The 16,064-nt window shown below is 41.6% G+C and overlaps 1 protein-coding gene across 1 annotated transcript; it reads left to right on the top strand.

The window, feature by feature from the left end:
- Window positions 1–584: 584 nt before the first annotated feature.
- gap43 (growth associated protein 43) lies at window positions 585–13,889 on the top strand. Its single transcript, XM_040131816.1, has 3 exons — window positions 585–850; window positions 7,952–8,603; window positions 12,580–13,889. The coding sequence occupies exons 1-3, from the start codon at window positions 821–823 to the stop codon at window positions 12,657–12,659; spliced, it is 762 nt and encodes a 253-aa protein (XP_039987750.1). The 5' UTR covers window positions 585–820; the 3' UTR covers window positions 12,660–13,889.
- The last annotated feature ends 2,175 nt before the right edge of the window (window positions 13,890–16,064 follow it).

Below are 16,064 nucleotides of genomic sequence, written 5' to 3' on the forward strand. Positions count from 1 at the left end.
CCTGGCAAGAGCTGCTCCTGGCTGTGCCAGAAAACATGCTTTTGGCATCGCTGTTGAAATTTGGACATGTAGCTCACAGGCTCATAACACTGATCTGAGATCCAGCGTGTATAACACACAGTCTGAGAGGGAGGCTGAGCAATCAGATTATACCACTTCCATTTGGGAACCTCTTTTTAAAAAAAGCGCTTCCTTATGTGTGTGTGGAAGGGGAGTTAATATATCAGAGGGGTAGTGAGTCTATGGAGTGGAACAGAAATAGAGCACAATAAAAAATGATCTATCAGTGCAAAAATTGGAGGTATTCAGTCAGTTATTAAGGGAGAGCCTTTTTAGGGTGGGGCCGCAGCTTTTGCTGGAGCCAGGCTGAAAGAGAGGAGGAGGAGGGTGAGAAGATGTAGAAGAGAGGAGTGCTGATCTGAAAGAGGTGGGGGGGTTCATCACTGTGTGCGAGAAGAGGAAGAGGAGGGGGATAGTGTGAAGGGAAGAGGGGAGGAGAGAGGGATGGAGGGAGTGAGGGGAAGGGAGGGGTTTTAAGGGTGGGCTTGTAGTCATTGTCAGGCAGCGAGTAGGAGGGAGAGAGAGAGGTGCGTCCAGGCAGACCGACTGAAGAGCGTGTGTGTGCAAACTGGGATGAGTAAATGCACTGAGCGGCTTAGCTGGTGATACAGCCAGAGAGAAAGAGAGAGAGAGCGAGGGAGAGTGTGTGTGTGTGCACGAAAGCGAGAGAGAGAGAGCGGGTGAGAGAGAAGAAGTGAAAGGGAGGAAAAAAGGGAAGAAAGAAGCAGAGAAGAAAAGGGAGGATACTACAACTACAACTATGCTGTGCTGCATAAGAAGAACCAAACCGGTAAACTGCTCTGATTTGATTTATCAACATTTTCGGGTCTTTTCTTACGATAAAAATGCTGCATCTCAACTCTGAACTTTGTGCCTGTTGGTTTTTAGTCAGATCCGGATGCTCAGGCAGAGATTAGAGAAAATATTGGTGTAATTTCCTTTGACTCGGGGCCTGGCTTGTCTTTACAGAAGTCTATCCACAGAGCCCAGACACGCCTAGTTAATGTGATTATCCTGCATGAATGGATGTTGCCACAATGCCTCTCAGACCTCACACTGTACTTGCAGAGAGGCACAAGACTGTAACTCGATCTTGGGCAGCTGGGCATTCCCTCTTATTGATCAAGCACTTGAAAAAAAGTGAGATTATTGAAAGGCTCCTGATAGATTCTGTATTATCTCTGCTCTTAAAGATGGAATACTCCCTCATTTATTCAGCAGCTCTACTGAATTTAGCATAATCTGCCATTGTTAATGATACTTCAGATTAACTAGGGAAACCTATGTGCCTCTAATTGATGCCTCAAATGGGGATATTGGTATCTATTGTACTTCTGTTATCTAGAGCAGAAATGGGTGACACAGGAAAGTAAATTTCCACAGTGAGGAGAAAAAAAGGGTGGGGTACGGATTGAGTGAGCAGCACCATCATGTCAGTGGCCTCGGGGGAATACAATGGGAATAAATGAGTCTAAATGGATTATCATAGCCCTCCAGCTTTATAAGTGGATGCTGTCAATGGAGGGTACTATGAAGTGTGCACTCGTTTAAAGGGTGTGAAAGGGTGGTGTTGGGTAGTCTATAATAACCCATGGCTATTCTCAGTGGCACAGAATAATAAAAAAAAAGGTGTTGCATGGAAACGGGTGGGTCTGGACAGTGGAGGTGAAGGTGGTGTTCTCCTGTGCTTCATTCTCTTCTATTCCAGCAGCTATCGTGGTGGTTTTGTGTGAGATCAGGGCCGGGTTCCTGCTGCTATCTCAAAATAATTATGATGTTATAGAACTGATAACACACTGGATTCTGATGGCACTTGACTGCTTCTTAAATGTCAGCCTGTATGAGTCATATCAGGTCTGGCAGGGAGGAGAGAGAGAAAGGAAGCAAGGTTTGCCAGTCGAAAGACATGCAGGAAGAGCAGGATGCAGGGAGGCAAGCAGGAGAGAACGAGTGGCAGGGTGGAGTGTGACTGGTGCACATGGAGGTAGATGGGGAGGGATGCGAGAGGAAGGTAGAGAGTGAAGGGAACCTGGTGGGCACAGAAATAGAGGTGGAAAAAAAAGAATTGAGACAGGGAGGGAGGTTGCAAGGTATGGGGGAAGGTAGAGAGAGGCAGGCATGCAGCAAAGCAAAAAGGCAAAGAGGGAATGAAACTGCACGGTGGCTACCAGCAACCAGCAAGAAATGTGGTGACAGAGTGAGGGATGATGGTTGGAGGAGTTGAGCAGGCGCGAAGGTGAGAAAGATTAGAGGGGGTGGGAAACATGAAGGAATAGAAGCCGGCGTGCTGCACCCCGCAGCCATGTGGGTGAGGCACCGGCTTTTCCCAGAGACACTGTCGCTGCCTCGAGCGTGAGCGTCTCACCACAGGGAAAAATACACACCCGACCTACAAGCACTTATCTTCCCGCTCCTGCTTTTCATGAGCAGGGGCATAAATTAATCCAGACAGACTGTGTTTGGTCTTCATGGGTGGATGAGCAAAGAGCATGGTTTTCTGCTTTAAAACATGGCGATATTGCTGTGGGTGCTGCCATTGTGGAGTGTTAAGTGCTGTTGCAACATCTTCACTATTGGAGTGGCCACTAGCACTTAATTTAAGTCTCCTCAGTAGCCCCAGAGTTCTATGTTAATTTGGAGCAAAACTCAACCCCATCTTAAACCGCATGCTCCTTGTCCTTGCCTCAGGGTTTGGGGAAAGAGCAAGGATCAAGTTCTTAAGTCCAGGTCCATATAAAGTCCAAGTTATTCTCAAATTCAGGTCTTCCTCCAGCACCAGGCCTACTCAAAGCTGCCATTTTCCCCATGAACCAGGACTTATCAAATCTCAACCATGTCTGATCTCCTAATTGTCTAAGTGTCTCTAGCTCCACCCCACCTCCATTCCCAGTTTTCCTCCACGCACCAGGACCATACCTACATTCAGTTTGAGCCTAAATCCTTCTAAACTCAAATCAAGACCCAGACTGCTACCGTATGACAATGATCTCCTCTCATACATTGGCTCCTCATGCACTGAAAGCTCAGAGCCTGGCTTCAGCCAAAGCATCAGCCACAGCCCACATTTTCAGTTCCTGCTTCCACCAGCCCCCCCTTCCAAGGACCATGTCCAACCTCAGCCTCTTTCGTCCAGCTCCTCTCCCCTTCAACTTGCCCCTCTCGTCAGCCCCTCTCCCCATCCTCATCCCCGGCCCCTATGAGATCAGTGGCTACTGCAGAGCCTTTGTTCAGGCAGAGAGCCGGTGTAATTGAATTAAAGGTTGCTCTAGAGGATGTAATGACGCTGGCATATGGCCGCTTATTAGTTGCTGCGGAGCATCTTTTCCCGGGCTGTCGTAAAAGAAACAGTGCATCCTTTAACATCGCTCATCAATTCACCGTCAATGGAGAGAGAAAAAGAGAGAGGGAGATGGCGCGCGGGGGCTTTGGCAGTCACCACCTGAGCCCCCCTCTGCAGGAGATAGCTGGCTAAAAGGGTGTGGTGCTCCGCTCTGTCTGTATGTGTGTGTGTCTGTGTACGTGTGCGTGTGTGAGAGAGAGGGATAATGAGTGGGTAGCAGTTTGCTCAGTGAGTAAGAGAGTGAAAGACGGCAGAAAGAGAAAGGAGATATTCAGCAGTTGCAGACAGCAGCCAGTCCTTGGTGTCTGGTGGATGGTTCCTGCAGAAAGCAGACAGCCATTGAAATGCTCATGCTGGAATTTTCAGGAGAGAGGGGTCGTTGCAGGAAGTTATGTGCCACCAGCAGGGTGGCTAAAATTATCTCTCTGCCTGCTTGAGAACTGTGGTAATATGACAAATGTTTGGAGAGTTTTTCATTTTATTTAATTTAGAACATACACTATATAATTCATTACTTACCGTATCTTCAATAATTACTCTTTAAAATGACTTACTTGAAATGAAATCAGCAGCTCCATCAGTTGGGTTTGTGATAAAAAGGGCTTCTGCAAAGCAATGTTCTGTAACTGCACCATTATAAATGCAAATATTACCTTTAATATTTCTCTCTCCTCTTGCTAGAGGCATTCGATCCAAGGCGGGGCGGAGCGGCGAGGTAAAAAAGGAGTGTCCCTCTTGAATGGATCAGAATTAAAAAATAAAAAAAAACTTAATTGTATGCACGCCTGCTGTGTGCATTGGCGTGAGCTGTGGTTCTGTGGTAATTCAACCAGCACCATGTCTTCCCCCGTTTCTCCTCCCTCCCCCTCCTCCCCCCTCCTGAAACAAGTCCCTAATGGCACAGGCAATGAGGCAGTGGGAAGGTGGCCGATTGTTACTGTGTGTCACCATGGGGGGATGGTGTGTGTGAATGTGTGTGTGACTGTGTGTGCGCGTTTATGAATCTGTCGGTAAAGCCATTGACTCTGGGGTGTGGTTCTCACGACAGCCGGTGCCCACCCAAGGACAGAGACCGATATGGAGAAAGCACAGACTGCAACTGATAGAAAAAGCTGCAATACACACACATCCAGCCAGATAATGTACAAACACATTTTAGCACGGCCATTAATTACCTTTGCAGACAGGACAGGCATAGGGGTTTGTCCTCTTGTATTTAGATAAATTAAATGTACATGTAGATTCTGAACACGAAGATGGCAGTCCTTAGTTGTCACCTACGGATGAAATAGCATCGGTGTGTCCTTCAGCAAGTATTTAATGTTGCAACACTATACTGTAGCTATTATAATTGCATGAGAATTGCATAATTGTTTTGCAATCAGGCATGAAAAGCAGTATTATATTGCAAACATTCTGCTTTTTATTGGACAACAGTTTTCAGTGTTTAATATGGTGTACCTATGGTAACCAGAAAGACTGTAGGCCTGGAAGCACTGCAGGCTAATGGTGATAAGTCACTTTATTAACTTGATAATGCAAATATGTTGTCTCATTGCAAATTAATCAAGGAAGAGTTTAAACGGATGTGGAGTCTTAGTGTGAAGACTTAAGGGGAGTGTACCTTGTGGTGTGCTGTACCTTTGGGAGGTGCTGCTGTATTTATGAATGAAAATGTGTGCTGCACAGACACCAAGTGGAATAGCGCCTGCAGGAGGGTACGTGACCAGAGTTCAATTATCAGTTAGAGTCTTTGAGAAGCAAATCTTTTCCAGCGCTGTTTCTGTTCAGATAATATGAGACTTAATAAATTGTAGCAACTTTCTCAACCATTAACCACTGGTGATTGTATATTACAGTCAAATTCAATATGACAAGTCGCTCTGTAGTGAATCATATGGTCCATGGAAACAGATGACAGCATTCAGAAAATCACAGCGCAGCACTTTGAAGGGTGCTGCACAGGCAGATATCAATAATTCAAATGATGATGATGCTACAATTGTGGTCAAACCATGATGGTGATCTTTCTTCATACACTGATATGAGATCACACTGCACTCTGCTGGTATTTTATTACATTTGAGTTCATACACACCCAGATCTCTAAAGTAAATGACAGCCCCACCGTTCCAATAATGATGTCATACACCCATATTCCCAAACACCCTCATCCACCGCTTTCTCTTTCTCTCTCTGTCTGACTCATTGCAGGCAGCCAGTAAGTAATTCTATTTGGAGTTAAGTGCTTGGGTCAAAATTTTGGCAATTGTAAGCACCCATGAGATCAGACGTAATAAAAACCCAATAAGTCAACAGGGACCTGCATAATATTAAGAGCCCAGGGTGTGCCAGTCTGTCTGCCTCCATGTTGGCTATCTGTTCTAACAGCAGGACACTTGCTAAAGTTTATTTCCAGAGTTAACAGTTAACTGTTAAAAAAACAACTCTAGTTTTGGTTTTAAACATGAATTACTATACTCGAGGACCAGTGTTAAGTCCATAAAAATCTACCGTCCCTTTCACAGCTGGCAGTATTATAGTGGATTTTAATATTACATTGCACAAAATTGCTTCAGGAAAATTGTGTATATTAAGAATTGCAGCAAGGCCCAGGACAGGATTTACACCCCGAACACAGGCGATTGCATGTAAATAAAGGTGGAGGAGTTGAATAAACCAACACAGCTGCACCTTGGCCCCGCTGCTCCAATATTGCACTGACACACTGACCCTGAAGAAGACATGTCAGTTTAGGGCCTCTGGCTCTTAAATCATGTCACACAGATGCGATACTTCACACAGGCAGCTGTCCAAGTAAAACCTCATATCCAATATAATGACACTATTAGAGACAGAATGTATCAGGAAAAAGACTGTTGGATGCAGCTACCAAGTTGCATCTTGAAAACCATTTCCACTCAAATTCACTGACCTTACACAGGATGCTACTGTGTAAGCTCGGTAACACAGACCGCCACTACACACACACAATTACATACACACATATCACCCCTTCATCCCCCCACCGGCCCTGCACCGCACCCTGCTGCTACATCGCCTTAGCCATGCTGATTGCTCCGCCTGATTTACGAGGTTCTATTGGCCCATACCCCTGAGGGGTCAGGTGCGCTGCCAATCAGGGTGACATATTGTCTTTCATAGCACCAACCAGCAGACAGCGCTGTGATGAGTTAGCACTCTGGTTGTCAAGGTAACCTTTGAGGGTTGGGAGGGGTATGGCAGTGAATGCTGAGGAGATTCTAGCAGGCAGCTCGTTCCCTAGCAGCCAGAGATGGAGCCGTAGAAAGCTACTGTATCTAGAGAATAGAGATTGGCTCATTATTTTAGAGAAAGAACCTAAATTTTTGAACACTTACATTTTTCTGCTTACAGTTTTGAGGATAGCCTGAGCAGAGAATGCAGGGAACACTGATGGATGCCATGGAGCAATTCTACATTTAAGTTTAATTATTCACTGAGTCTATTTCAACAGCATTGTTAAGAGAACAATACCAACCTCAAGCCTGGATTGAATAACCACAATAAATGCCTGGAGTCATTTCTCGTACCCCAAATCCCAGTGTATCCAAGTCATTATGTTCAGACAATCGATGTGAGTTGTTCTCATGATTCACAATGGCACTAAATCTCCCTTTTCCAGCACATGAAATGATAAAATACTGTCCATTCATTCTATTGTCAAACCCACTGGCTCCTGACAAAGCCTTGATACCTAGAAGGAAAAAATACTCAAAACCATTTAGATTCTGCAGTTTTCACATCATTATCATGTGGCTAACTGATGCTACACTGCCTGCATGCTCTTTGACAATTTGTTTTTGCTTCATGTTGCTTATTCACGTTCATTTAAGGTGCACATTTGAATCTTTCGATTAGCTGAACCTTGGCTAGAAATTATTTTACCTTGATTTGTTTGCCTGTTCAGTTTGAATGTACTGATTCATTTTGTTTGCCACTTTCAGTGCTCATCATTCATTCCTTTATTTGATTTGATTTCTTTTCATTAGATTTATATGACTCATAGCACAACCCACTATTTGATGGACAGCTATGGATCCAGTTACTGAAGGTAATATCATGGAACCCCTTTCAATATTACATTGTGTACTGTCCTATTCCTAATCCTGTTCCTTATCAAGTCCTACACGTTTAATCCATTCTAAAAAAGTCCTGAAACCCTAACCCAACTTTCCCAGTCTACATTTCTCCAGTAATGGATATAAATACATCAATTCATAAGTTAACTAACAACTGCCTCTCATAGCAAATACTTTTGTCTCTTTCTGTCTTCTGACCTTTCAACTCATGACATATTGTACTTATCTTTGGTGGGGTTTTAAGCCCAAATAAAAGTATTCCAGCATGATTATTTGGGATCATCATCCTCAAGCTACATACCACCACAGTAGAGGGATGCTCTGCAAGTTTTTAGCATAACAACCAGTACATTCCCTTGCTGGTTTCCGGTGCACCTACAAGATGGCTTACAGTAGATTTTAACCAGCTGTATTTTCTCTTGGCTACCAGGTGGAGAAAAATGAGGAGGCGGACCAGAAGATTGAACAGGATGGTACCACCAACAAACCCGAGGACAAGGCCCACAAGGCTGCCACCAAAATACAGGCCAGCTTCCGTGGACACATAACTCGGAAAAAGATGAAAGATGGAGAGGAAGAGAAGGAGGGAGACAGTCCTGCTGCTGCAGAGGAGGCGACAGAGGGAGGTGAGGAGGCAAAGAAAGCAGATGGAGAGGAGGCACCTGCAAAGGAGGAGGAAGCTGCAGGAGAGGAGGCCAAGAAGGAGGAGGAGACAAGCCAAGCCAAAAGCCCAGTGGCAGACAAGCCAGATAATTCTCCAGCAGCAGCTGCTGCCTCTCCTGCAGGCGCAGCGACGTCTCCTGTAGCGGCGGTTCCAGCTGCTGCTTCTCCTACGGCCACCACAGTGCCCTCTGATCCCCAGAAAGAGGAGCCAAAGGTGGAGGAGAAAGCCGAGGAGAAGCCCAAAGAGGTGGAGGCCCCAGTGGCGGCAGCCAAGAGCCCCACCACAGCCACAGCTGAGGAGAAGAAGGAGGAGGAGAAGAGTGAAGAGAAAAATGAGGAGGCCAGACAAGCCGACGTGCCTGCTGCTGTCAGCCCGACAGCTGAGAAGGAGGAGCCTAACCAAACAGAAGATAAACAAGGTATGCAGATTATTCTAAAGACTTTCACTTCCGTTCATTACAGTAGGACTCATCAAAAAAACATTACATGCAAACAAGTACATGCCAAATAAAATCCACTCAGTTGGAAAGCATCTACAAGAAGGTTCTCAAGAAGTCTCAACCTAACACTTAGGTGTGCACGTGTTTGCGAGGGCACTGAATTCAGAGACAATAATAATTCCACTCACCAATCAAGAAGCAATTTACTTGTAAGAATCTAAAAAAGATGAATAGGTAAGCTTTCTCATACCTCAACACAGAAAATAACTGTTTGTTGAGTCTTTGGGATTTAAAAATCTTTGGCAGAGCTCCACCATACACTGGTTATCACAGAGACACAGCTCAATATTAGATTAGACAGACTTCTATCTCAGCCTCTGCAAGACGGGAACTCCATACTGATGAGATGTGGAGATTGGGATTGAAACGCAGGGTTAGTGCAGGTCAAGAATGATGTTACACAATGGGCTAATTTCTTGGGAATGATCATATATCAAAGTTATTGTCATGAGGCGAGGTTGTATTGTTTTCTTAATGAGAAAGCAACATGTTTTGTGAGTCATAAACGTTCATTAACTTGTCAGATGGGTTCATAAGATCTTCATTATACCAGTACCAACATATCAACCTTGCTGCTACAGTCATGTATTCGAAAGACAACACAAACAGTGGTGGATTGGTGACCCCATTAAACCCTTGTAACACATAATAGCAAGTCAAAACATTGATGACATCCTTGCTGTCTGGACCTCAAACGCCAGGTAATAGATTTCAAAGCAAGCCACCATTTGATGTCCAATTATAGCAGAACATGTACCTGAGAAGAAATGGGACGGCCATGAAATTACATTACAATGTTGATAAAAAGCACTGCCACAACATACACTTGACATGAACTCATATTTCTGGTCCAAGGACTCTCAGACTGGGTCAGACAGGTAGTTAATGGAGCATGCTCAGTTTGGAGTTGGTGGGGGTATGAGGTGGGAAACACACACACACACAGACACACACACACACACACACACACACACACACACACACACACACACACACACACACACACACACACACACACACACACCAACTGGAGAACTACATTGAAACTAGGTCATCTAGACAGCACTTTCTCCCTGTTGTCATAGTTACCACCTCGCTGGGATAGCTGGCCTGCATGGAACAGAACGGGGATAACAGGTGCTCTGATTTAAATGAATGATTAATTATCCCTACTGGTCATGATCCTCACCAGGGAAGTCTGTCACAAACAAACACTACTTGACAAAGAGCTGCTAATTAAGAATCCAGTGCTGGCCAAAGTCTGCTTTATCAACTGAACTGACTCAGAGAGCAAATTAATATTTATAACTAAGTCACTTGTTTAAGGTTTTTCAGCCCACAGACTCTGTTACATACACAAGGACGCCAGGTACTCTAATCTGACTGAATAATTTATGAGGTAGCCTGGGTATGATCCAGATTCTCCACCAAGGATAGTCTGCGTTACTGGCTTCATTAATTACATCTGACCAAGTTGGTAACTGTCATAGCATAATGACATAGCACAGTGTATTTCCACAGAATAAAAGAAACAAGAAATTTAAACAACAGTTAAAATATTAAAATGCATTCACAAATACAACTTAAGTAAAATACTAAACAGAAAATAAAAGAAAAAGAAAAAAAAGCTTCACTCTTCTTGTCTTGATTGCATCTTAAGTGATTTGATCATATCAAATCATGTAATCAGGGCCTTTAAATACATTCATAATCAAGTACAACAATCTTATAGTTTATCTTAATATTAACTCAAAGCCAGTAATGTGAGCTCTTTTTTGTATCAGTTAAAACTCTGGCAGCTGTGTCCTGTAAGAAATGTAAGTAATTTTTAGACTATTTGAGAGACATGAACAGTGCAATGCAGTCGTCGAACCTGCTTGTAATGTACTTGTAAAATGCATGTACAAGGTTCTCTGCATCTCTGACAGAAACCATTTGTAGCTGGAAAGTTACATTAAAGTTTTTTATTTCTTGCCTGAAGTGCAAAGTGCTGAAATAGCGTTGTAAGCTGTGGGCACATTTTGAGTTTTGCTCTTTTTGACCAACAACACAGGCCTTTGTTTTGTCCTGAGCTAGGGAATGTTGTGCAACCCATTAAATTGAGGTTTGAGATGCAGTTCTCAAGGGAGTAAACAAGCTCAGTTCATTAGAATCAAGAGCTATATATAGTTGTGTGTCATCTGCATAGCAGTGAACATCAAAACTGTGCTTATGGATGATGACCCCTCGTGGTAACATACAAAGAATGAAAAGTACTGGACCCAGGACAGAGCCTTGCAGCACTCCATGTGGAATATCTGTTCTTTATGAGACAACATGCCTTTTGTTACAAAACATAATTAGAAATGCAAATGGTATTTGGAAAAAAGCAGATTATATAAATACAAAATACTGATGCCAGGCCTACTGTTTTCCTACACTCCAGTTCTACATACTTTCTAACTGTGTTTAAAGTTCCACAGAAAACTATGTGTCATGTTCTCATTAACATTGTTTACTGAAAAGAATCGACAAACATGAGAAGATAACCAGTGTGGGGGTTTGTTTTCCCATCGCCAGTTCTTCTTTGCAAAAGCATCATCAAAACTAAACTAGTATTTCAGTCAGTTGTATCTCTGGTGTGGCAAGTATGTCAGAAAACCAGAAATGATGGGCTTTGACAGGCACAGTTAATTGGGTGAAATTGTATTTGCATTACACAGTTCAGTGACTGTAGAGAAGGACATTCTTAAGTCTATCATACTAGCTAACAAGCTAATTACCTCTTACCTGGAAGATCTGCTATGACTCATGCTGTCTTGAGTCACACACACACACACACACACACACACACACACACACACACACACACACACACACACACACACACACACACACACACACACACACACACACACACACACACAGCCTCACACACACATTAGTACAAGAACTAATACTGACATGATCGGCCCACTTCTCTGTCTTTCTCTCTCTGCCTCGCTTTCACACACTCACACATACACACACGTCCACACACATGCACTCCATCACCCCACTCTCCAATGCAATGATGTCATTCTTTGATGTCTCCTCTTTCTATTAAAAGAGTATGAGATCACCGGGGTATGACATCACCGCTCTTAGGGTACTTGAATTATAGGTTTGGTCAGAAACAATAAAAAATCGCTACAACCCGTATACTGTATGATGTAGTCTTATCCAGATATGACTAATGTTTACGTTTGATTTTATAGACATTGGTAAATATAATATTAAGAATTTTTTTGCGCAAAAAAAAGGCACACAGCACAGGATTGAAAAACAAAAATAAATAATAATACAAAGAAAAATATAAAGCATCAGAGCAATTTTACTCAGCCATCCCGATTAGTACTGGCTTAATGATGTATCATGGATTGTTATTCAGCAATATTCACCTCTAAGTAAGCCACCATAGCCACCACATGTTATTACAGTGCAGTGCACTGTCGGCATCACGACATTATCAGATGTGACAGGCAGAGACGCCGCTGTTAGCATTGTGATGTCTGTTAAAATGCTTTATGGGTCCATTAGGAGCGCTCTCTCCCTTTATTATTTACACAGCCAATGTGGGATTTTAGACATTTAGTTGCATCTTATGATTGACATGCTCTCAGTTTTAGCAGAGTTGACATCTTGTGAACAACAAGAAATTACATAGTTCCTTCTGTGTATTTTTTTCCAGAATTAAGATATCCACATTTTCATGACTTTTAAATGTTAATTTTTTTTGAAACAGAGGTGAAATATTTAAAACAACAAGAGTTGCAGTTGATATGTGTCTCCACAGGCTAATTTTTTTCTCTTCCTCTGTCCAACTCACCTTTTCAACCTTACATGTTACCCCCCAACCCACCCCACCCCAACTCAGATGCTGCAGTGGAGTCAAAAGCAGAGGAGGCCACCCTGGCAGATGAAGCAGAGGAGGCCACCGAGTCCAAGGATGACTAAGGCAAAGTCTAACCTAAAGGAAGCAGAATTAAGAGTATGAAGAATAACACAAAAACAAAAATCTAAAAGGTTGCTCTTTGCCTTCCCAATGTGAAGGCAGTCCGTTTCTATTTGTTTGTCATTTTTTGTGTGGCAATGATTTTCTCATGTTGGGGGAGTTTCCAGCGTGAAGTTTTTTGGCTCAAGCTAATATAATGAGGAAGTGGTGATGATGATGATGATGATGATGATGTTGATGTCGTTGATGTTTAAGGAAAAATGATTGTTACTTTCATGATGATGATGATGATGATGATGATGATGATGATGATGGGGTGGAGGATTTGATTTGGTACATCTTCACTATTTAATGTAAGTGAAATAACTGTGGAATGAATGCACCCAACTGGATATTTACACATTTGAATTGCATTGCCAATGCACCATACTTTATTTGCATTGCAATGCACTTTCTTTGACACATTTTGCAAATAAAATCCGTTCTGCAAATGCACGCACAAAAACATACTGGTTTTAAAATGCAACTCTTGTTTTCGACACGGCACAAGTGTATTGAGAACACAGCAAAATAGGTAAGATACAGACACTCTGAATGGAAAATAGAATGTATGATTAAATGTGTGACATTTCCAGTTGGGCAGCTTTATCCCAAATCCAAAAACCACATATATGATAAGACTATCACTCTCTCTCTATTGTGCTTGAGTCATTCAAGCTTGGTTTACACCCCTTTTACAAACTCTCTGTTTACTCACATTTACAGTAAAGGACCTGTTGCCATTTGAATGACATGATCATATAATAAACAATAGAAATCAGCTATAGTATTGATGTAACTGGCTCTTACATGACAATTTGTGTTCTGCCATCCAAACGTGAGAACAGTAGCATGAACCATTGAACCAGATGCATGATGGGAACTCTCCCTCTGAGAGGAACTTTTTCGCAGTCACAAAATCTTAAGAGGTGTGGCGGCTTCTTTTTGATGTCTTTGGTGTTGTTATGATAGTTTATATGAATTGGAAAAATACTCTTGCACTGATGTTACGAAAAAAAGTAAAAAGAAAAATCAAACAAACGAGCAAACAAAAATACTTTTCCTATGTTCCAGTGAGTGCAATGTCCAGTTTCAACCTTATCAAGGAGTTCAAACTTGTGAGAAAAAAATATGAAAAAATAAAAATGGTTTCAATGTCTGTTTTCAAAATAAAGCAAATGTGCCAATTACCATCATAAACTGTGGAGTTTGTTTAAAGCTGTGTTCAAATTTTTCATTCCAGGGCAACAAGTGGCCTATTGGTTAAGGTTCATATCACATAACCACAACCTTTGTTGCACACCTTACCCCCCCATATTTCTCTCTCTACCTCTCTCTGCCCTTGTTTCCTATCTCTCTCTAGACTGTCAACTATCAAATAAAGGCAAGATGAGTGTTTAAGTATCTTCAAGATAAGGCAGTAACACAATCGTGGGCGTGGAAGTCGAGACAAGTTTCTCCCTGTGATGGAGACATTTCTAAAGAAGGGCCAAACACGTGTTGTTCATTAAATAGGTATGCTGGATCAAGGGAAAAATTAGTAACCACTGTTTAAGACATTTTATGTAAATTTATTTGAAAGGGCTGTCGTTGATCAACTTACTGCCAACTTATCAAACAACAATCCTTTTGATAAATTTTGATCTGGCTTTTGGTCCCGTCATTCCACTGCAACTGCCTGAGTATACAATGATCTATTAATTACTGTTGATGCTAACTTCACATCATTGTTGCTGCTTCTTAACTTGAGCACAGCTTTTGACACCGTGAACCTCAGCATATTTTTAATGTGCTTGGAGAAGAATATTGGTATTCAAGGGACGGTGCTTTCAGGGTTTCATTCATATTTATCAATTAGAAGTCAACATATAAGCTACAATAATACAAGCTCTGAATTTTTGGAGGTAATGTTTTGGTGTACCCCAGGAAATTGGTCCTTGGCCCTCTGCCTTTTTCTATCTATATGGTTCCCCTTGGTGACGTGATCTGCAAATATGACACACAGCTATACGAAAGATGCCTGTAAAGCCAAATGTCCTTTCCCAACTCCTAAATTTAGAGGCATGTCTTATCAGAAATAAAAAACGGATGGGTATGAACTTTCTGCTGTTAAATTCTGATAAAACATAGTTGTTAGTTGTTAGACCAGCCAAGTATGGGTATTTATTTGAGAAGTTGAGTGTTAACATTGATGTACTATTTTTGAAAGCTTGACCTTCAAAAACCTTAGAGGGATTTTTGAATCTTGTGTGACGTTCCGGTCTCATATGAAGGCTATTACCAAGGCAGCATCGTTTCATCTTAGTAATATTGCTAAAATCTGATCTATCATCTATTTATTTATATTTGTTTCTTCCAGACGTTATTATTGTAATGCCCTTTTCTCTGGTCTTCCCAGTTGTGCTACTAGAAGTCTTCAGCTTGTGCAGATTGCTGCAGCTAGAATCTCGACAAAAACGAAACTTGATCATACATCAAGCTTTCTGGCCTCTCCTCACTGGTTACCAGTGCAAGCTATAGCTGAGTTTAAGGTTTTTATTTTGATTTACAAGACCTGGCATATACTTGCACCACCTTATTAATCTGAGCTAATTATACCATAGACACTGACATGCCCTCTTAGCTCTCTCAATGCTGGTCTCTTGGTCATTCCTTCAGTTAACAAAAAAGTCTTTGGCTTCAGTGTATTTGCCTCTTGTGCCCATTTTCTCTGGAATTTAATTTAATCTTCCATTTAATTTAATTTAATCTTCCATTTAATTTAATTTAATCTTCCATTTAAATCAGGATGGAAAACCTATCTTTATTTCACTTCATTAAGGCCTACCATAGAATTTAGAAGTCAGGTCCATCACCGTTTCAAACATACCTTTAACATTGATGTTTTTAATGTGGTTCTTTCGTTTTAATGTTTTGTTATTATATTCAATCATCCTTCAAAAATTGATGTTTTTAATGTGGTTGTTTTATTTAATTTTTTTATTATTATATCCAATCATCCTTCTAACATTGATGTTTTTAATGTTGTTTGTTTTATTTTTAATCTTTATTAATTCATTTGCTTGCTGTATGCTTTGTCCCATGTATACAATGTATACATTGTATACAATGCATGCAATTGTAAATTGTATTGGGACCATGCTGCATGGTGATTCTGCATTTTAAATTAAATGGACTGATTGATTGATTGATTGATTGATTGATTGATTGACTGATTGATTGATTGACTGACATATTTTATTAGCAGAGGCAAGAACTAACATCTATACAGATTCGAAACACACATTATTATTTTTGATTTTGAATCTTTTGTGATCTGATTCAGGAAAAGATGTTTACATGAAACATGAGAGACCTGGTCTGTATAC

This window comes from Xiphias gladius, chromosome 7 (genome assembly GCF_016859285.1).
Source record: "Xiphias gladius isolate SHS-SW01 ecotype Sanya breed wild chromosome 7, ASM1685928v1, whole genome shotgun sequence".
NCBI classification, from domain to species: Eukaryota; Metazoa; Chordata; class Actinopteri; order Istiophoriformes; family Xiphiidae; genus Xiphias; species Xiphias gladius.